The sequence below is a fragment of the Anas acuta genome, chromosome 15 (genome assembly GCF_963932015.1).
Source record: "Anas acuta chromosome 15, bAnaAcu1.1, whole genome shotgun sequence".
Classification (NCBI taxonomy): Eukaryota; Metazoa; Chordata; class Aves; order Anseriformes; family Anatidae; genus Anas; species Anas acuta.
In genome coordinates, this window is record NC_088993.1 from 12,347,048 (window position 1) to 12,369,488 (window position 22,441).

The 22,441-nt window shown below is 39.0% G+C and overlaps 1 protein-coding gene across 3 annotated transcripts in view; it reads right to left on the reverse strand.

The window, feature by feature from the left end:
• The window catches only part of PRKAR1B (protein kinase cAMP-dependent type I regulatory subunit beta), a 101,323-nt gene that overhangs the window by 19,034 nt on the left and 59,848 nt on the right, over window positions 1–22,441 (reverse strand). For all 3 annotated transcript variants that reach the window (XM_068699395.1, XM_068699396.1, XM_068699394.1), the window contains exons 7-9: window positions 13,824–13,982; window positions 4,762–4,822; window positions 1,126–1,247 (exon numbers count right to left, since the gene is read on the reverse strand). In XM_068699395.1, the coding sequence (XP_068555496.1) occupies window positions 1,126–1,247; window positions 4,762–4,822; window positions 13,824–13,982 (342 nt within the window). The remainder of the gene's footprint in view (window positions 1–1,125; window positions 1,248–4,761; window positions 4,823–13,823; window positions 13,983–22,441) is intronic.

A 22,441-nucleotide genomic window follows, 5' to 3' on the forward strand; every position in this document is an offset into this window, starting at 1 on the left:
ATTTGGAATGGGTGCTGTACAAGCCCTTCACCATCTGTGTAGGGTATGGTCTCTTTCCTCCTAAAAAACACATCACAACACAGCAGTCTGATGGAACCAGAGATGCATTCTTTGTACATACAACTACCTCCCAAGGCAACACAATGACACCAGCTTCATTACATCCACCTGACCCATCTCCCACTGGTAGGAATTCAGATTACCAGCACCCCTTGTGATGCCATCACTGCCTTGTTGCTGGTCATTTAACATCTGGCCAGAGATGTGCATTTGAACTGTCACACATAGACATACGTCAGCCACTCCCAGTCTATATATTTGGGTATGAACACTCCCAGCTGGCACTGAAAACCATGCCCCAAACTCCTACTTCAATACATACACAATCATATCCTAATGCTGGCTTGTTATCCTTAGTCTGAGTCTCTCTAATACCTTTTTTATAACTTGTTACATCACAGTGTCTAAGTATTTGTGTGAGATACTGAAGACCCAAATATTTATGTCAGAGAGGGAGGAAAAATCCCATCAGCATCTGTTTGCAGAAGTGAAACAGTGGAACTGAAGTGTCAGATAATCTCCCAAAAAGATGTCAGTATTTTCAGCTGCCTGACAGATCTGTCTGCTTGTGTGAGAGTAAACAAGAAAATGGCTCAGCCATTTGGACTGAATTTAAGGCAAAACAAAGAACAAATTATCTATTTTCAGATCAGGTCTCCTGCTCCAGTCTACAGATGTTCATTGTGATTTCCCCTGTAAGTCCCTTTGGGAACAAAGATCAATGCACTGTGTGCCTGGCCAGCCTTGCTAAAGTATTGGCAATCTGGAACAAAAGCAAAATTAAGTCGAAAAGAAACCTTCAAACAGTAAAGACACTAGACACATCTCAAAACTCCATGTCTTACATTTTCCTGGAAAGTAGGGATTGTCCTCCTCCACTCACATAAGGTATTTCCACAGAACTGGTGTCTGAGTTCATCTGAATTTTGAGTAATTCTCCTGGTTTGAATGGAATTAGTTCAGATTTATGCTGAAGCAAGACATTAAACTGAAACCAAATGTCTTTAATAATACGTCTTGATCTTTACCAGGAAAAGACACAGTTTATCAGGATGCCAAACTTACCTCTGTAATAATGAAAAAGTCGTCACCAGGCTCTCCCTGCACAACAATTTTTTCTCCATCTTCAAACTGGACAGGTTCCAGTGCATCAGCCACTGTCAGCCGCTCCCATTTGTCCAAGGACTCTAAAGTATTGAAGATCATAAAACTTTATTATAAAAAGATTCTTACTTTGGCTGAAGATTCATATCTAAACTGACAGCTCCGATATGCCTGGTTCTGTTACAAAAGAAACATTTCTCTCATCCGTGCACTTTGTACAAACTTCAAATTGAGAAAATGAATTTATTCATTGTGCCTTAAACTTTCATAATCACCCAGATAATAATCTTAAAAGTTGGACAGGACAAGTTGACAGTTCCCCAAGTCTGTGGTCTGATCTGCACTGCCCAGATGCTGCAGTGCACTGGAGCAGGCTAGATGTTGTGAGATACTACTGAGATCCTCTCTTAACACATCGAAACCCAGATGTCAGAACAAGTCCTGCTGTTTTTTCATCAGAGTTGCTCTCAGATGGTTACTGATGGCCTTCTTAATAAGCACTGGAAAGGTGCTAATCCAAAAGAAGACTCTTTTCCCATGTGTGAGATAAGGAACTATCGACACCAAGAGCAAGTCCCTGACAGCACAGTGGCAGTGGAACCAGGTATAGCTCTGTAAAGTTGCACCTCTGTTCCATTTGCAGTTTTGGCCATTGGGAATGCACACAAAAGTGCAAGAGCTATTTTTCTTTTCCTTACACCACTTAGAGAGAAAAAAAAAAACTTCAAAGTAAACTTCAATAAGAAAATATTAACAGTCTATTTTATAAGTAAAAGAACTCGTAAAGCCTAGCTCCTGCCCCTTTGTGTTCTTATCACCTACCTGCAGCTGCCACAAATCCCCTATACCTGCCTGGCAAAAGACAGTCTGCATAGTGGCTGGTTCTGGGCTACTCACTGACCTGCTGGCTTCCTCCCAGTGGCTTTGCTAAGGGGTGAATTCTACCTGCTCTGCTCTCAGGGAGAGGAAGGATGCTCATCTGTATCTCTCTCTTCCGCCTGTTTGCATGAGAATTCAAGCCAATGAAATGTATTTGAACTCCTGTCTTTCTATCAGATGTGACTGAGAAAAGCAACATGTTTAAAAGTTATTAGAAGAAACAGATAACACAATGTTATAACCTCCACAGTCTTAAGAAGTTGGGCTAAAATTCATTTACTAAATTTCTGTTGATTCTTACTCATCTCATTGCGCATCACCAAACAATTTATGTCAAGATACAGCTTCTGATAACAAGACTAGATTTAGGTTGTTTGCTCAGACTCTGGTTTTCCCATTTTGTTCAAAATATTGCTTAGAAGTATTGTGGGAAGGTGAGAGAGTTGTTCTCTAAAATTTAGAAAGCCTTCTGGCTGAGCTCAGAAGAGCAGACTGAGCCCAAAAAAACTAGATCACAGTGGACAATGCACAAAATGTTAAGTTTTGAGTTGCTGGACACACATACATCTATCTTTCATATTTTTACGCTCTTTCTGTTGCAGTTTGAGAAATAATTATTTCTAATATTTTTTCCACTTATAATCACTAATGCTCTTTCCTGCTATGGTCTTTGCTGTAGAAACATTAATATCAAAGTCCAAGCTCACATTGTCAATGCAACATTCAAAAGTGCTCTGTTTGACTAAAAATAAGCATAAAACTCTTTCATACAGACTAGAGTAGGCTTTTTCTCTTCCTTTTTTTTTTTTTTTTGAGAAAGAACTCAGCAATTAACAATGAAAAGAAAGAGTCCCTTTAAACTTCTTCTTCAGTTGCCTTTATGAAAAATTCAAAGCTAATTCCAGCTCTAGTCACGAAGTGTCTCTCTTTTGTCCAAAGGAATTGTACCACTACAAATACATTGGTTAATGGTTCTTGCAAACAGAGTATGATATAGAAGTTTGTACATGATAAAACTCTCAAAGTTTTAGTTGCAGAGTTGAATTCAAACATCAAATAAAGTAGACCATTTTTTTATTTCTAAAAAGTACATATAATTCATGTCTTTACATTTAATTAAAAGCTGGAGAAAAGATTTAAATGGAGTAGTTATATCTCTTTAGATAAGCAGCTACTGATAATCTAAAAAATCCTTAAGATTTAAAAATAGATATATTCTTATATTTATGTAGCTAGTTACAGACACTAGGCCTTGAAAAATATGTAGCAGGTAGAGATTTTTCCAGTGAGAAATCACCAAGTTCTGACCGCAATAATGCATGAGGTGAAGTTGACTTCCTAGTACTGTGTTGAGATTTCTAAAATACTTCGCAGTTTTCCAGCTGTCACCTACTATTTAGACATGTGAAATAGATCCTTAAACACTTCACCTAAATTCTCACAGTTCCTGAAATGATGTGTTATTTTGTCCAGTGCTTTTCTGTACTTAAAAAAGGTTCAAATCTTGAAGTCCTTACCCATTTTTTACTGAGATTGAAGAACCATACTACAAACTAGGATACAATTATACAGCAAACCGCATGTTTAAGGAAGCGCATCTTTGAATAACCTTTCTACTCTGAAATTGTTTTGAGATGTCTCGTTGTAATTGCTTCCTATTAGTACAGGTGCAGAGATGTTTGTTTTCTTTAAATACTCATTGTAATTTAGTATAATTTAAGCTTTTAATTTAGAAAGATTTAAATTAAGCATAAAAGAAAGCATTTAAATGATGAAAATTTCATTAGTAAGTGAGTAATACACTTGGCCTACTTTAAGCACACAAATATAATTGAAAATCTCATGCATAGAACCTCTCAAAAGTTCAGATCTGTTTTCATTAAGACTCTCTCATATTTCAGGTACCTAAGCTCAAATCATGGAGGAATACAGTAAACATGAAATAAAGTGTTTAAATAGTAATACAAGTACTTTAATTATATAGGAAATTAATCCTCAACTGTTTTTTTCAAAATAGCCCTAGTAGAAACATGATGGCTCTCCTACAGAATCAACATTTCATTGTACTGTCTAACACTGTCCTCGTTATTAGAAGTTTTGTTCTCCTAATGGTGATTGATTGGTCAGGCATTATGGGTTTGTTGTTTTTCCTACTGAAGGCCATCAAGAACATGTCCGAATTTCGTGGCTATCACATTAATCAAAGGGAAACAAAATCCAAGGACAAGAAGCTAAACAGATGTTTTAAGAATGTGAGACAGAGGCTGTAAAAGACAGAAGAAAAAAATCAGTCCATTTTGATTTGTGAGGGTAGTTTGCTTAGTGCATTTAAATACAGTATTCTTGTAGGAAAAAGCTTCTCACCTGTCACCTGAAAGGATGTAACTAGACTTCATGATAAATTCATAATTCTGTACTGCTTTTTCTTCTATCTATATGCAGTTCAGTAACAGCAGCTACTGAAAGGTTACCAGTGCACGCCTGCTGGCATATTTAAGGAAAGATTTGCCCTTAACATAAATGTTCAGTGCTTATTAAAGAATGAGAAAAACAAGTCCTAAAAAAGGGCCTTTTACACTTTCTTTCCTTAGGAAATGATGCAACTGTGAGATCTCCTGTTTGACCACCATGGCTTTCATCACGCCATCAAAGACCAAAATTCATTCAGCCAGCATGTCTAACAGAGGAACTAACACACAAGTCCAAAGGGCAACTGACCCAAAATGGAGACCTTGCTCAGGAATTCTTCATACATCTTCCGCTTTCTCAGCGTGCTGCCCTGTTATTAAAGGAGAGAGAAAAAGAAGGTAGGACATTACACAAAGTATTTTTGTGTTTTCTTCCTACAGCTGCTTTTTTTTTTTTTCCCCTCCCCTTCCAAATTCTAAGCATAGCCAGTATAAACAGCCTAAGGCAAATGTTTCCCCATAAAATGTCTGGGCAAGTTGTATTCCTGATAAGCAAAGACAGAAGGAATCAAATTCAACCCTGGTGTAATTTCACTGACTTCACTGGTGTTACTGGACACCAAGGGTGTATTGTATCCATTATTTACAGGCACTCATTTAAAGCCAGAGTTTCATCAATTAACTGTTTAGCTAATTCAATATATATCTTGTTACCAATGAGGCCCTACTAGAAGGGAATTTACAGTTACAAAGTAGGATAAAACATAAAATGCCCCCTCACGGGTCCCGCCGTTTTAGGTCAGAACCTCTTTCATGACAGGAGTGTTTGTGTGTAAGCCTTTGTTTTTATCGTGTACAATGTTGTATGTATTGTTACAGCTGAACAACCTATTCATATTATTTTTAACAAGATTTAAATGTTTTGGAGCAGACAATCCATCAATGTATGTGCAGCCACCAGCAAAGTCATTCCCAATTTAGTGAGACTTTTTATGTAACAAATTACTGAGAAAACTTATGCTTACGTGAAGTCTGATCACCACAGAAAGGCACTCTTAAGCAGCCATTCCAGAAAACATTATTGTCAGAGATATTGTCAGTTATGAATAAACACAGTGCAACTTTACCAAGACAAAAATTATTAATTAATCTATAACTCCTTCAGGGATACAAGTGACCGGAAAAGAAACCCTTCCCAGATACCAAAGAGGAATTCCAGAGTCTTCCTTGCTACCCTGTAGTTTACTGTACCATATGACAACCCACATCATTTTTGTCTGGATAAATTCTTGGTAGATATTGAAGGTTGTCCGGTGCCTGCTAGTCAAATCTACAAAGCAGGAGAACAGCATAGAGGTGATAATGCTCATCTTCTGAAGGAAAGGAAATGAAGATTGCATTTATTCATAGGCCAGAAAGAAAAAAGCAAATGTCAGTGTCTGCCACAGAAAAAGACACTTCTCTACTCCTCAAAGTGAGCACTGGTAAGTGCTAGAAGCAGAGAAAGTGGGGATATACAAAGGAAAAGGAGAAGAAACATTTCACCCTTTGCTATCAAAGCATTCAGAAATATTTGGGAAAGGCTACTGGATTCAAGCACATTGATATAGCTAAGCAGTTAACATCGTCCCTCTTCCTACACACACCGTTCAGTTCAGGCCTGATCCAACAACCAAAAGAAACAGTACTTCATCCACCAAATTCAGCAGGCCATGGCTCCAGCTTCTAGCATGAGCATCAGCAGAGGCTGCCAGGGCCTCAACTCCTGGGCCACCTCTGCTCCGAAACAGCCCCAGCACCAGCAGAAGCTGCTGCTCCCCCCAGATCTCCATGGATCATCAGCAGCCACCGAGGTCTCCCTCCTTTGCACCCCTTTCATAATTTCCGAGCGTGGTGCTGACAGTTGGCCTCTCAGAGATAGCATCACTAACCCCTGTCTGACCTCTCTGTCTGACAAACCTGGTTCTCAACCTCAGAGGCCCCCGGAGCATTTGAAGTGCCAAAAAGAAAAAAATGAACTTCAAACAGGGGAGGCTCTGCAAACCACGCCAAATCCTGACAGCTCACCATGAGACAAAGAATGGAAAACTGGACACTGCGCAGTTGTTGCTTTCCTCCCTACAATCGAGTGGAAACTAGACCAGCAAAATTGACAGCTGTGGAAAACCAGATTGGTGGTTTAGCGCGATGGGCTGGGGCACCCAGGGACAGATGTGGAAAATGCTTTTTAAATGACTGTGGACACAGACGAATTTTAAGAAGCAGTAATCAGCAGCCATAAGTGCCGCCTGACCACAGCTTTGAGTATTTAGAGACGCAGACAAGACCCAGGAAGGTAGGGACTGCTGGCATCCCGGCTGGCCCGGAGGGCAAGAGCCCATCACTTCCTGCAGGACGATGGGTGTGTTAGCTCTTGGCTAAACTAAGAGCAGAGGTACAGAATTCACCATGAAGAGAAGTGCATAAGCAAAACAGAAGGGGAAAGAACTAACTGAATGTGCTATTATCATTATCTGTAATGTGGTATTATTTGTCTTGTGTATTTATTATCTCAAAACTCAGCTGCAATTGGGACTACTCTTCATGTATAACTTAAACATCCCATGTCTCTAAATGATACTACTGACATAGGTAAGGGAAAACAAAGCCTGTTGAAGAACTAGTGGGTGAGGTTTTAAAATCCTATTTCCCAGCATATGCAGTTAAACCCAAGGTGATCCAACTAATGGCTCATAACTCAGCCTGTAGAATAGCTCCTTGCAGCCCTCCATCTCTCCTGGAGGAGACAAACAACAGCCTCCAGGGTCCCCAGAGCCACCCGATAGCTGAGCTTCATCTCACCATGCCAGGCATGCACAGAAGCTATCTCTGCATTTATGTAGCATGAGGCTGGTTCCCACTCAGCACAGATAGATCCCAATTCCCCTTCCAGAAGGACAGAAGGAAGATGTATAGTTCACGCTCAAGCAGGGGCCAGAACATCACTTTATTTTTGCTTGTGTGTGTTTTCCTGCTCAAGCTTTCATAAGCACAAGGGGAAGAGATCTTGGGAGAACACTAATACAGGATTAAAAACAAAACAAAACACACAAAAAAAACAGCAGTAGAATTCTTACAAGAAACCAAAGCATGTTCTTATTGCCATTGGTATTGATCTTCTTTCTTGGCTATGTAACAGAGAGAACACGCTGACTGCCTACTTTCCCACCTTCCTCCATCAGCCCAATATTACCCTCTCATTCCCCACCATGCATGCAGTGTTACCTAACTCCTGATTTCCCTTTTATACTTGCTTTATTTGGTCTAGCCACTTTACCCATGAGGCCAGGAATGTGAATACCACATAACCTCTTCTATTGCCCTTCAAGTAGTTTCTGTAGGAGTGTCAACCAGCACTCTCACTGGGATATGTGCAAGTCTGATCTTATGCAGTATTTTCATGGTTATTCTAGAAGCAGCTACAAATCAGACAGTAATAATATCTGCAGACTAGGAGATACCACAAATGCTTCCCAGGAGAGGAAAATAAAAAGAGTGGGTCTAGAGACATTAGAAATGGAAGCAGAAAATAATAGCATGAACTTCTGTTCAGAAAATATAGCTTAAAATACAAAGGAAAAGAGCTCCAAAACACAGACATTTGAGGAAAGGGAGAAAGCTGGAACACGGTAAAGCTGAAAGAGATTGACAGATAGTAGAGGAGAACCTGGTTTGCAACATCATCCTGCAACAAGGCTAGTTTGGTCTGTATACCCAAAGACATCATTTGGGAATGAAGTCCCATCTCCTTGGCTCTGATGTGACTGTACCTGGTGTGTTACACACTGCCTGGGTACCTCTTCTCCAGAAAAGTGCTCCAAAGCTGAACCAAGCCTGCAGAACCACTAAAACACTTGGGGAGAGCTGATAGGGAAGGAGCAAAACAAATTCAGCCCGTATGTGTTAGCTCAGCACTGGGATCATAGGTAAACGATGCTCATAGTTAACATGCATGGTTCTGAAGTTTTACAGCAGACAGTGATAATCACCTACAGATATATGACAGAAAGATTGGACAATTTAATACAGCATAATTTGACATAACTCAAAGTAATAGGAGAAAATTAAGAAAATCTAATTTAAGATGAATATCAAAGAAGTTTTCCCAACTTAAGATTTATTCTCTTGCAGAAAAGCTTCCCAAGGGAAGCAGCAGAAATCTTACTGCTCGAGCCAGATAAAAACAATAGTAAATGTACATGAATAATTCTGTACTGGCAGGGTTCTTGATGGCATGTTCTATAAAGTCTTTATTACTTCTGCTTTTTCTAACCTATTAATATCTTCTTATTTCAATAGTCGCTGCTTCTCCCTCTCCCCACTTTCCTTTGTTCACTTTCTCCCCAATTCTGAGCTGTCAGGCACAACCTCATCTTCCTAAAGACAGAGGTTCTCCCTAATTATGAAGAGTCATTAATATTCTAATCTGCAGTGCTCCTCCCCGAAACTGTCACAAGGAAAAATGAGATCACCTGCATTTGCCAAATCCACCCAGAAAACAGCTCAAAGCCAATTTTTGGGCCATTTAACATAGCAAGCACTGGCCTTAGCTTAGGCAATACACAGGCTCTGAAGAGTGAATGCCACAGAGATTACAATGGGTCTTGTTGAACAGGACTGATGCATCTATTTTCCAGCTGGCTCTTCTTCACGTCCTCTGTTTTCTTCCATTTTTCCTCCCCATTTCTCTGGTCTGTTCTCTGCCCTTCTTCCCCTCTGCTTGCCTCTTTGCTTTGTCCCTCCAGCACTCTTACTGTCTTCTTTCTTGCTCCCTTTTTTCAGCTGTGCAGAAGGGCTGGCTGGAAATCTCCATCCAGCCCATCCTAGAAATATCCACCTTCAGTAAGAAGCCAAACAAATGGCTACTGAAAGGCAAAGCATGGCTCAAGTTTCAAATAAAAGAGTTATGCTGGCAGGTATGCAGCTGGCAGGAAGCGCCGGAATGGCCTTCTGGACTGTTCCAGCGCCGGTTAATCCCCATGTAAACCTGATATTGAATGATGCTTAGGGTGTACATTCTTATAGGAGACTGAAAAAAAGTCACAGAAGCAATGCAATAGTGGCCATCAAAACAGTACCCACAAGGTCCTGGTGCTATGATGTGCAGATGTTAGACAGAATACAGCCTCTGGATTTGCTTTATGCTTTGGCAGCCATGCAATCCACATTTTATGAAACACAAAGTCCTTCTGACTTGACTTCATCTGAGTGGAAAAAGGCACTTGCTAAAGAACTTGTTCTCAGATTCAAGCTGTGAAAAGATGGCAAAGCAAAGCCAAAATAGCATAAATAAAATGAGGCATAACATTAGGAACTGACTAACCTTGCTTTATCATTACTTATATCCCAATATTTGTTTTCTAGGAGCAAAGTTTGCCATACAGGCAAAAACTATTTTATACAATGCAACTTCCCTCTCAGGGCCAGGTATCTTGGACCATGGGAACCATAAGATAGTTAAATTATCCTGAATCAGACTTTCTTATAGAAGAAATTACAAGAAATTAATACTTCAAATTTCCTCAGTCTGGGAACTGAATTGTCTGGGGGATCAATCTGATGTTGGGATACAGACATTTGCTTCTCTGGTATTTGTGGTATTTGCTATATTTAGAATACAAATACTGTACTACCCTGGGATGTTCCCCACTCTGTGATGCTCTTGAATCCCAATTGCAAAGAAGAAAGCAGCAACATTTTAGCAACTGAATTAGATGAGAATCCTAAGGCAAAAATTCCTTTACATCTCTCCCAGAAGAATGTAAATAATTAAATATAGAATACATACATAAATTTCTGTTTGCGGATGCACACACAGAGAATATGTACATAAAAAAAATTACAACAGTGTGAAAAGTATGGAACTCAGCACAGATAATTTTATGAAACAAATGGAACACACAGATGGGTAGATAATTTGTGAGCGTACTGAGGTGGGAACATGTTGAAGTGTTTTTTGTAATCCATCTAGTATGATGAATTTCATGGTATAATACTTTGTCAAGGACTGCAGTGAAAGCCAAGCAGTTTCTCTGCAAATCTGAACAAAAAGAACTATCCCAACTTTTACAATCATCACAGCTGCTAAAACAAACTTGAATGTGACCCTCAAGCCACCAGGGTACCTAAGCTGAGACAAAGAAATATAAAGAAATATATCTATTTTAACAAACTTCTTTTGGGACAGGCAAAAGTAATAAATGGATGACAACTGTAACTAAAAGCCAGCAGGAACTTTTTGCATCAGGCTTTGTCTATCCAGGAAAATGGAAAACCAAAACTCCCAAACCTCCTGAGATACATTTTATTCATACCATAAACCAGTCAGTATCGATGAGACTTCTAAGTGGGGAAAATGGCACTAAGTAGAAATAAAAACCAGAGCTGACTGAATGTGAAGCAAAGAACCAAAACAGAGCCTGAAAGGAGAAATGAGGTACAGAGTCAAGTGTCTCATGACAGGATAAAATCTTTTTGGCAAGTGTGGACCTGAAGGCATGATTCACAAATAAATATTTACAACTTGAATAAAATTTCAACACTAGCTTGAGAAAAACGGGGCTGGTCATGGCCAGGAAGGAATGCAGACAAAAGAAAAAACATTATCACGGGTTATGGAAGGACTTTATCTGACTACAGACAAAAAAAAAAGTCTTTGGAGAAAAAGGTCATTGATTTTTTTTTTTTTTTTTGCAAACAGGAAAAGTACTTGCAAACGGGAAATAAAAAAAAACAGTGCTCCCTCTCAGTTTTTGAATCATCTTAAATGATATATTTCAAAAGTTATCCTAAGCATTACTACTTCTTATTTAAAGGCAGAAGCATTTCTACATCTAAAATATCCAGCAGCTTTCTAGAAACATAAGGTTAGAGGCTAAATGTCAGGAAATAATCTTTCTGGGACTTGAAAGGCACATACTACTGCATCTTAAAACTGAATACAGCAAGAACAGCCAAGTAACGGTGGAGTTAGCTTCAAGTAAGAAATGCAGACGCTGAAACATGATGTAATTAATTCTTGGGCTTGAGGAAATGTGCAGGGAGCCACTGTAACCTGCCTCATATGAATGCACAAAGACAGGCATCTTATTTCACCTACAGCCAAGAAATTATCCACACTGCACCTACAAAGAAATGAGAAGATGGCAGAATCTATGTAGTCTGGGGAAGTAAATTGCTTTTGCAGTGGGCAGCACTAAAAATGGGACATTTTTAATACTTACATCAATTAAATCACCTTGCTACCTGAAATATTTCATGTCTAAATATGAGAATATGACAACTATGTTGTCTGTGTATCTAATGTAATAGAATTTTTAATGGCCCCAACTGTAAAGAAAAAAAAAAAAAAGGAGAAAGAGGGAGAGAAAGATGTAAGGAAGTTCTGTTAAATTACAGATCTCATCCAATGCAGAAGATAAGCTTGCTGTGAAAGGTACAGTGGCCACCGGTTCACAAAATGAATTTGAAAAGCAGTTATCACTACACTAGAGCCAAACAGAAGTAAATGCATGATATTCAAGTGATATGTATGGCTAAAGCCAGCATTACAAACATAGCCTATTCCACTTGGACTTCAATCCCTTTTAGTAAAATCCTGTCTCTGCAACCAATATGCATCTCCTGAAGCCTGCTATCAGATGGTAATGGACACATGACCAAACCCAAATTGCACACAAGTTTGAACCACGTTAGGTTCCACTGTTTTCATCATTGCTGAGACTGAAATTACCTCAGGGCTATGAGGCCTGTGAATCTTAACCTTCAATTCTTAAATAGCAAAGTTAAAGGCAGCCATAAAAAGCGATGCTTGAAAAAGCCAAAGAACGTAGGCCTTGTACTGACATTTGTTTTCTGCCTACATACCTTCTCTTTTATACCTTCAATCCTTCCTTGCAGCATGCAGGTTCATTGCACCCATTATCCCAGACACCCCTCCATTGCATCCATGTAGGATATGGGACAAATAAGTTCAGTGTGCCTCTTAAATCTGTTAGGAAGTTCTCCTGCCCTATGGTTTAGAAATATCTTGAAGAAAGGTCTCAGTTACTACTGACTGCTTCCCTGCACTGGGAAGCATTCAAAAATTTCATCTTGCTTAATAACAAGAGAGAGAAGACAGTATGATTCTCAACTTTATTCCTATATCTTGTCTTGGAACTACCAGGCTGAACGTTTGGGGATAGAGCGTATTTCCATCAGCTGTACACTCCTGGATGTCAGCGTGGTGTTCATTTATGTGATACAGAACCCAGACCATGAAATACAGACTGAAAAACAGTAATGTTTCATACAGACATCTAGCAGTCATCACAAGTATAAAGATCATTCGTACACTCAGTTGCTTAAGAACTAATCATTTAACTGTAAAATCTACTCAATCCTTTTGCTAATTTTTCAGTTACCCATGACATCTGCTGGATATATATATATATGATCTCAAAATGCACATTCCTTTATTATGCTGAGAGCATAGTATAATTTTCTTCAGATCATAATGAAACAATGCAGCTTTTATAGGAAAGTCCTATTGAGAAAGAAGCTTTACATAGAGCTGTTAATTATCCAAAAAATAATAATAAAAAAGAAGGAATATTTTCTGGAAAAGGAAATAATAGGCACATTGAGATCAGAAACAAACACTCAAAAAAAAAGTTATGACATTGCTAAAGATAATTATCTGTCAAAGTTTTCATTATAAACACACAACTCAAGAACTGACAGCAAACCCATAACCTAGCACACACCCCAGGTGCCCAGAAGTTCTGCTGAGCTTTGCTGCAGAGATCAGGGAGTCTGAAAGGAGCAGGGCCATGAACTGTCAGCACAGACTGCAGCTTCGCATCCTGTGGTATCTGTGGCTGTGCGCTGGCTGACAAAGATGTAGGGCAGAGTCCAACCGAGGCTTTTTTTTTTTAGGATTTCCCTAGCATTGCCTGCCTTCAAGAGTTCATGGTACAAGTTCAAAGACCCCATAGGCAAGGGGTAGTGATGACATTTTGAGGTGCACAAGGAGAGGACTTGCACTAGCTTAGGTGGGTAAGGGAGGCCTGAAGCTTTCATAGTTGTCAGCAGTTATTCAGGTATAACAGTTATTCATAACATTATTCAACTGCATTTCTGAATCAGCATCTTTCAACTGAATCTTGGTACCTTTTACTTCACTTGATTTTGTTACTTGATATTATTGTCATGTCCTCTCTTTTATATAGAAACAGAGGCTGCAGAGCTTTCTGCCATCAGGGTAATCTGATCACAGAATAAAAGCACTGGCACTACAAAAGAAAGTAAAAAATATTAGCTCCATAAACAAGTCATTCCCCATGAACTTACCATTAAAATGCGTCTGTAGCTGTCTCTGTCGATGCCCCAGAGCTTGAGATCTGTCTTGGCCTTGACCGTGGCAGCCCTGGGTGTACCATAGATCAGTGCCAGCTCCCCGAAGCTACCTCCTTCTCCAATGCTGGTGACCCACTCTCCGTTGACATAAACCTACCATGACACAACACAAAAAGAGAAGCAAAACCAGTTTGGGGTTTTAGCTGCAGCTTTCCTTCTCCTGCCAGTTACCTAAAAAGCTATTAGCAGTTTCCTTTCTAATAGTCAATGCTGGGGACACAGAAAGAAAACAAGAGCGTAACAGTTTCCTCAGTGAGTCACAAAGAGGGCAACAACCTGCTTTGTGGACAGAATTTCAAGTTGTCTTGCTTCAGTACAATGCCGGTATTTACTCTCTGCATTTTCAGCTCCTGTGGTTAACTGGCATCAGCTTTTCCCTCTTGTGTTTGAGGCTCAGACAGTCAACAAGCAGAACTGTCACAACTTTGGCTTTTTATTAACACTGTCAAACTTGAAAGGAAGGAGATTTGTTGATACGTATAATGAGGTTTGCCGAAAAGCACCATGGCCATGAAATTAAAAACACTTAAGACAGGGAAACATCTTCTGAAAAGGAATGTTGTTTTTTTTCCCTCCCTAGGCTTAGTGCCTCCCACATTTAAACATAACTATTGAAATCTGTTTCTTCCTTAGTGAAGAGTACCAAGTGCTTTGGATTTGGGAAGCTACACACAGAATCATCCTTCATCTGTAACTCAGGCATCTGAACTTGTGAAGCAATGTTTGGCCCAAAGGCTGTTAGATAACATCCTCTCGAAACACGGCATGGATTGATACCACTACACACAGCATCACTCCCGGATGACACAGAATTTGAGAAGTCCTACGCTTGAGTCCTATGTAAAAACTTTGCTAGAGAAAGGGGGGCTTAGGCAGGTGCTTTACACTGGGCTGAATTTCTCATTGATCATACAGCTCCTGAGAGATGATAATGTATTCTAAAATGAGTATGAATTGTGTATTCTGCAGCTTGCTTGTAGCCTTGCTGCTATAAACCTCCACAATAAACCCTTTTCATTCTGTTAATGTGTCAGTGAGTTTAGATGGTAGGAAAGGCTGTGTGCATTTATCTGGTGCAGAATATGTCCCCCTCTGTCACAGGCCAACAACAGAAATCAACAAGAATTAATTTTACTTCTGTGGAAGTTTTGTGAAGAAAAATATAATGAAGAAAATACGCAGGTATCTTTGTCTTTAGCAGGAAATGATAGGAAAGGAAAGGGCCATAGCCTATTACCAGTTGCGGAGTAGCAGATGAACAGTTTTTAAAAACATGAAATAGAACTGTATTCAAGCTACGCATGAGAAAAGACAGTGACCAAAATAAATGAACTAGGGTCAAAATTCAACGAACTGTCAGTATTAATTTTACTTATACCTTCATTTTATGATGAAAAGGCATATTACAAACTACAGCTGGAATCAATCCCAATTTATCTTCCCAATATTCAATTAAGATCTCATCTGGCTCCTACTGAGGTGAGTGAAAAGCTGTTTCAGTAGGAGCTAGATGAGGCCATGGAGCAGTTCAGCTGATCAAGGGACCTCTTGGGAAAGAGCTGAAAAGGAGCAGTATTAGCATCGCTGCTGGATTCCGGACAATGTTGTGGCTCTTTATGTTCCTGGAGCATCAAAGATCAAGGGGTTGAAATAAAGAGGGAAAAGAATCCAAAATAGGCAGGTGGTAGCAGACTGCCAAGAAAGAGCTCAAGCCACAAAAGGTGTTTGCAGCTTCTTTTCTTTGCCACTACAGAAGGAATGACACGTAGGAGAATATCACACAAAGAATAACAACAGCGTTTCCTTTCAAACTTTTACACTCCCTGCAGAAAGAAATTCGCACAGAACATTGAATTTACTTCTGATTCTCCTCAAAGATGAAACTAGAAAAAGAAGTTTTAAAAACCCTGACAAGCCCAAGCACTTTCCTGGAAGGTGAAACAATCAGGTAATACTGTCGGTCCTGGATCTTTTTTTTTTTTTTTTTTTTTTTTTTTCTGACAAAAAATGGAGAAATGGATAAATAGATTTAGGATTCTTAGAAGCTGGTAACATAATGTATGAAAGTTTTTATGAAAATTTGTGTGAAACTCAGTTAATCCATTGCAAACTTGACCACATGCATATTTGAATGTAGGGATACACTCTTACTGTGGGGTATTTCATCAGATGGACCCCAGGTTTACTACAGCTAATTCATGTCCTCAGTACAAACTTCAACCAAAGTCACAGAATCAAAATTGTTTAGGTTGGAAAAGACCTCTAAAATCATCTAGCCCAATCTCTGAGGTTGTCAAAAAAATTCCTAGGGTCAATAGGGAAAGTGTAATAGATTTTAATACATTTTGGACTACATTGTGAATGTCAGTATCCTTTATTCATTTTAGCACACAAAAATACATGTGTTTCTGTGCGCTTTTGTGAAGAACAGTTCTTACTCTTGCACAAGAAGCAGTTTGGTAAAATGATTTGTTAAATGCAGTGACAATTTCATTGAGGAATACAAACCAGAGTTTGAATTAAAAGCAGAAAATAAACTCATTCCAACACCTATTTTTAAGCAGTATGGTTGACGTTTCTTTTTAAAGCATTATGCATTATGTCTGCGGCCCAGAAGGGAATTAAGCTGGTAAAACTCAAGAGAGAGCAAGTGAAGGATAGTCATTTTCTGTTACACAGTTGTTGTAAACAGAGGCTACTACAAATCTGTTCTAAGACTAATTTTACTGTCTTACTTGACAAGACTCCCCAAAAGATGTTTGACATCTAGCCTATAAACAGTTTATGCAAATAGTCATTCCCCCAACCCAAGGGTGTCAGGTTTAAAGTACTCTGAAGTGAAACCAAATCATTGATCTGACAGTCTTTGGGCTCAGCATTCACTCCCCCAATAAAAATGCCATTTCCAATATCAGTCTTCAAAAGACGAAACAGATTGAGAATAACTATTGTTTTCTAAGAGGAAAACCATTGCACATCATTCTCTGAAAAGGCCTAAGTCAACAATTAACTTTTGTCTTCATGATGATGTTAAAGTGCATTGATGATACATCACAATGCCATTCTGCCCTTTTACAGAGTTCAACTCCACAATTCCCTTTCAAATTGTTTTGTTTTTTTTTTTTAAAAAAAAAAGAAAAAAAAAAGATAAGTAGTAGAAAGGAAAGTGGCTCTGCTTGTAAGGTGTAGGAAGTAAAGCTATTTTAGGCTCAGAACAGCTAATGAAAGCCAATGTTATATGGCAGCAGCTCAGATGATCTCCTTCTTTATCCTAAAAAAATATTGGGCTGAGGTTTTGGCTCAGACCGTTTTAGGCAATTGGGAACTCTAACCAAAGAAGCGAGTACACAAGTGAATTATTCCTACTTGTTACTTGACCTGCTGATCACAGCTCTGTAATAGTTGGAACCTTCTTTTTTCATGCAGCTGGACAGAAATGTGTAACTGCAAATGCCCAAATATGAGGCGGAATAAAGCCATCAGGACCACCTACTTTCCACAGATCAAGAGATTTCTATTGTTTTCCACCATGTAGTATGAGCAGTGTGATTCTTGTGGGCTTGAAAATCACGCAACTTGGTTCACTTTAGTTTTTTTTTAGGAGACAAGTGGGAAAAATCGTCTGTGAGCATCAGCGGTTCCGTTCTTCATAGTCCACGATATACATATGTGCTAACTGCGAGAGAATATGCAATGAGTCACACAATGCTCAATGTAACAGGAATGCATCTTGGCCTCATCCATCCTCCCGTTGTCTAAAGAAGCACAATGTGACCTTACCACAGTAATATAACCATGTTACTTTGAAAGCATAATATGAACGCGTATCTCTGAGCTGTATAGGAGTGAGCTTACCTCTACTACTAAGTCTGTAATTTTGTATCACAGATTTAAAGTAGATATTTAGCTTTTTTTTTGTTGTTGTTGCCACTTTGTGATCTATGTGGACAATCTAATTTGTTCCAGGCATTGCAACTGTCAGATCTTAAATTCCCTCCCTCAAATCTGTTTGTAATAATTTGTGCTTTGTGTCTTGTCAAGCCTTAATATTTGTTATCCAAAAATGAAGATGAGGTTTAGTTCATCTTGGAAAAATAAGCAAGTCTTAGACATGAAGGATATTTATATGTGGGTAGTTTTCCCAAATAAAGCCAGTGGTTTATTTGTAGTACGAATGTGTTTTTCTTAAATATAAATATACTAACTTGGAGACTGCTTTCAGTATCCTAAAAATTCAAGCTGAAAACTACAAGCTTTAAGAAGTTATGTTTAAAATTTCAGAAAGTATCCTTCCAAAATTAGAAAGGTGTCAAACAGGAAAAACCTTAAAGATGAAAGAATTCAAACAAAAAGTGACCTATGGATTATAAAACATAACTAGTTTTAAAAAACAGCACTATTCTCACATAAACCACTATGTAATTTTCATCTTTGTATATACAAACTAGACAATTTGTATATACAAATAAGGGCCTCAAGAAGATTTGAACTACAGTAAAAAGATAATCTTATCTATTGTCCATAATATTACTTTACAGCTCCAAATATAACTTAATACAGTAAACAAAGAAGCTATTTAGGAGAAATACTGAAAAGTTTTCCCTTTAATTTTCACTATACTGTATTTTGACTGCTGTTGTTTTACAAGAAGAAAACCTGAGAATGACTGTAGAAAGTTGCCATGACATTAAATAGAATGGGAAGTTGTTGGGTCTAAAAAATACATCTGTTCTAAAATGGTAGTTGATGGTGCTTTTTAAAGTAAAAAATGTGAGGTTATAAGATTAAAATAATAAACAGGAAGTCACTTTTATATTTAGAAGTATGGATTAGAGATTTTTGCAAGACACATACTTTAGCAGGTGCTTTCAACATCTTTACTGGAAGCTGTAATTTAAGCTCTGCCAGATACGTTTTGGCATACGTTCACGTCTCCAAGCAGAAAAGCTTCCGGTAGACAATTGACCTCTGAAACTTCAAACCTCATGCCACTATCTACCTAGTATAAACTTTATCCATATGCAGGGCCAGGTCATGAGTTTACAATTCTCCTCAACCCTGGAGAGCTAAGGAAGACTGTGATCGGTAACTTTATCATGCCCCTTCCCACCCAGTGCCTGCTTTGGTACAATACCTTTCCCATCCTGGTTTCTAGTACCTGGTATACGACACAGAAAATCTGGCTTCACCCAGACCCACCTTTTCCTGATTTCTTCATTACAAACAATGTTCTGGGAAGTACTGCAAAGCAGTAAGGTTTGCACAGCTTACACACTTTTTAGCTGAGTAAGTATACAAGACAGATGGCAAGCTGCTGCAAAGAAATGACCTGAAAATAACAGCCAGCCACCAAGAACCTTTCATATTGAGTTCCTATGGCTTTTGCATTCTTTGAAGAACGCTTTGATTTCTTTAAAGTTAGGTGAAAGTGCTACCAGCATCTCTGTGGATGTCTGCTTTTATTAACTTCACAACAGTTGCCACATAATTGCAAACCTTCTTCACTGCCATAAGGAAGTGAGATTAAAAAAACTTTTTACATAAAAAAACTGTGCTCTTCTCCCTTGGTGCACAGTTCATGTCAAGCAGGGCAGAGTGCTTGTGAACTGAGGGGTATTCCATCTTATTGGGCTGGCCACAGTAATAACAGGAAGGAAATGTACAGATACTTTAATCTGTGGTTATGCTAACAGGGTGCTAAAATTCTAAGAAAGGAAAAGAGTTGAGGATAACATATTATATTTTAAAATACATTATTGAATCGTACTTCCAATTTGACTTTGATTATTTCTAAGAAAATTGGAGACTTTCTTACTTTTCTGGGTGCCTATCCCAAGACTAATGGTAAATTACTTTAGAATGTTTCTTTTTCCTAACTCAGAACACTACTGGCTGCTTTTGTTACCCCCATTTTGTTGGTAATTTCTGTTTGTTTGTTTTTTGCTTGGTTGATAGATTTTATTTCAGTTTTGCCCTAACTTTCTTCCAGGGGATGGAAATTTTATGATGGTAACTGCGATTTCCTTTATATGTATCTGTGCATGTGCATGGTAAACCTGGCTGCTCAGAGTAAATTGCTCCTTGGATCCACAGTCCAGGCATACCTGCCACTTCTGTGCAGATCATGGAAATGATGAAAGCACAGCCTGGCCAGGGGTTAAAAGCCTAAATGCATATGCCAACACCAGCTGAACTAGGCAGAAAATGGCTTGAGGCTTTAAGTCTCGGGGTCAATTGTCTACTCTCCAAGTAGCTTTTTTTTCTTGGAGAAGGGTGGAAGCATGCCAAAAAAGTATCTGGCAAGGCTTAAATGAACTGCAGCTCAGTTACTAGCGGTCTGGATTTTCTTCAGACAACAAGGATTTTAGCACTGTTGCCCAGAAAGTGGAAGAACTTTTTTTTCTGGGGAGCACTATATTTACAGAGTTGACAGTGCACACCCATGGGGGCTGGGAGCCACTGCCTTATACACAAGCAAGTTACTGGGCATGAGCTGCTCTGCACCAACTGCCCTGGTACAAGTTTTAATCTCTGGGGGAAAGGGCTTGTTTCCCTGCATGCTTCACAGCAAAGGCAATTTCCATAAGTAATTTCTGTAGGTCCCATGGTGTAGCTGCAACTTGCTCCTGGATGACTGAATATTTCTTGTGCCTTCCACAGTAACTCACAAAGGAATTCATTTATTTTCTGGCTGAAGATGTAAGCAAGGCTTAGGAAAGAGAGAGCACCCAGCTGAGGAGATGGGACTGCAGCAGTTAGGTCCACCAGGATGAAGGAAGGAGGATGTTGAAGGAGGACATCATGATAGTTGGTCACAAAAGAGTTTTTCAAGAGTCAGGAGCTTTGGCTGGTCCTGGAATAAGCACAGTCAAAATGACATCTAAGTCTAATTAGGATGTGTTTGTCCCACTGCTCACGTCAGAAAACTGCCCATCCACGGATCTGGGAAGCGTCAGGATGACATTGTTGTGGATCTTTCCACTTTGATCATTCTCCTAGCAGCTACAGGCTGCTTTCAGCAGTGAGGGTAGTAGGGGTTGAGAATGCTTGGGAACATGAAGGTGTGATCTATTCAAAGAAATCCAGCAATTTCTTTTTTTCTTAGAAATCTTTGGAAATCTCTGAGACAAGGCAGGAAGACTGAATATCCCATATCTTATTTAATTGACTGGAAAACTGCAAACTAATCAGAATACAAACAGAATTTCTGCCTTCAACTCTAAGAGCATAAAACAAAGCTGTGCGCTACACTCTTTATTTAGCAAATAATGGGTGGTACTTCCCTTGTTCAGGAAAGCACTCCTAAGATCAGTTAATCCTAAACATGAATCTCACAAAAGTCAACAGGTTTGCTCACCTGCTTGCTCACCACCCTGTCAAACCGGGGGTCTATGATAAAATTTTCAAAAACCACTGTAGAGTTTAAGAGCCTACAGGTACTTGCCGCTGCAGTGGCCATGAGGCTACTTAGTTGCTCTAGTTACTTTTCAAGTTTTACCCCAACTCCTATCTCAAAAACCTCAAAGGCCCCTGAAATGTTCTGGGAAATGTAATATTATTCTGCATGAGACTTTCATGAACTCAAGAAATCATCAATTAAAAATGATCTGGACACATGTCTTGAACCATTTCTGGTGAAGATTACTTCTGAAAGAATTTCAACTTTATTCATAAATAACAAGCAGAACCTCTGATATACAACTAGCATGCTGTAGTAACAGTGCTTTTGAGTAGGTGTCAGGATTTACCAGGGAAGGAAACTAAGGTGCTGTCTTCCCTGACAGAGAATAGAGCCACTGATACTCTAAGCAAATGCTTCTCAGCATTTGCAGAGATAAGGCCACCTTGGCCACAGAGGCAACCACCAGTTACAGAAAATCTTCAAAGCACCTTGTGTGATGGTTTAACAAGCAGATAAAAAACTAGGCCCTGGACATTTATTTTCCCCACTTTGTCAGTGCTTTGTGTGTAAAAGTGATGTGTGCATGTGGAAGATATCTTTTGTTGCAATTAATTGCAAGCATTTTGAGATTGTTTTCTTAGGTCATTTGGACCCCCTCTGTTCCTGAGCCAAACATTGGAGAATACTTTCCTAAAGGTTTTCAGTGAAGGCACATTGTTTTTAACGAAGATTAATCTATAACTTCAATAGTGCATTTGCGTATGTTTGTGGGTCTGATTCAAAGCCAGTGAAGTCATTAAGCTCAGTATCGGGCCTGAACCAATGATTTTAAAACTAAATTTTAGCACTGTTCTATAAATATTGTTCTTTTATTTTATGGCACTGTGTATGTGGCAATGTTTGCTATTGAGAGGTATGCCTGATAGGAACAGTGAGTCAGGCGGATTTCCTGAGAAGCAGCTTCCAGAGGCAGAGGCAGCATGTGAGGTTTCTCAATTCCCAACAATACCAATTAGATGGTCTCCTGACACAAAGAGACTTCTAAAAAAAACATAACTTTCACTAAAATAACCGTATGCCTCCTGCCTGGATTTAAAATAAATCACTTTCTCCTTTAAGTATTCCAGACAAAACTCATCTGGGCATTTGA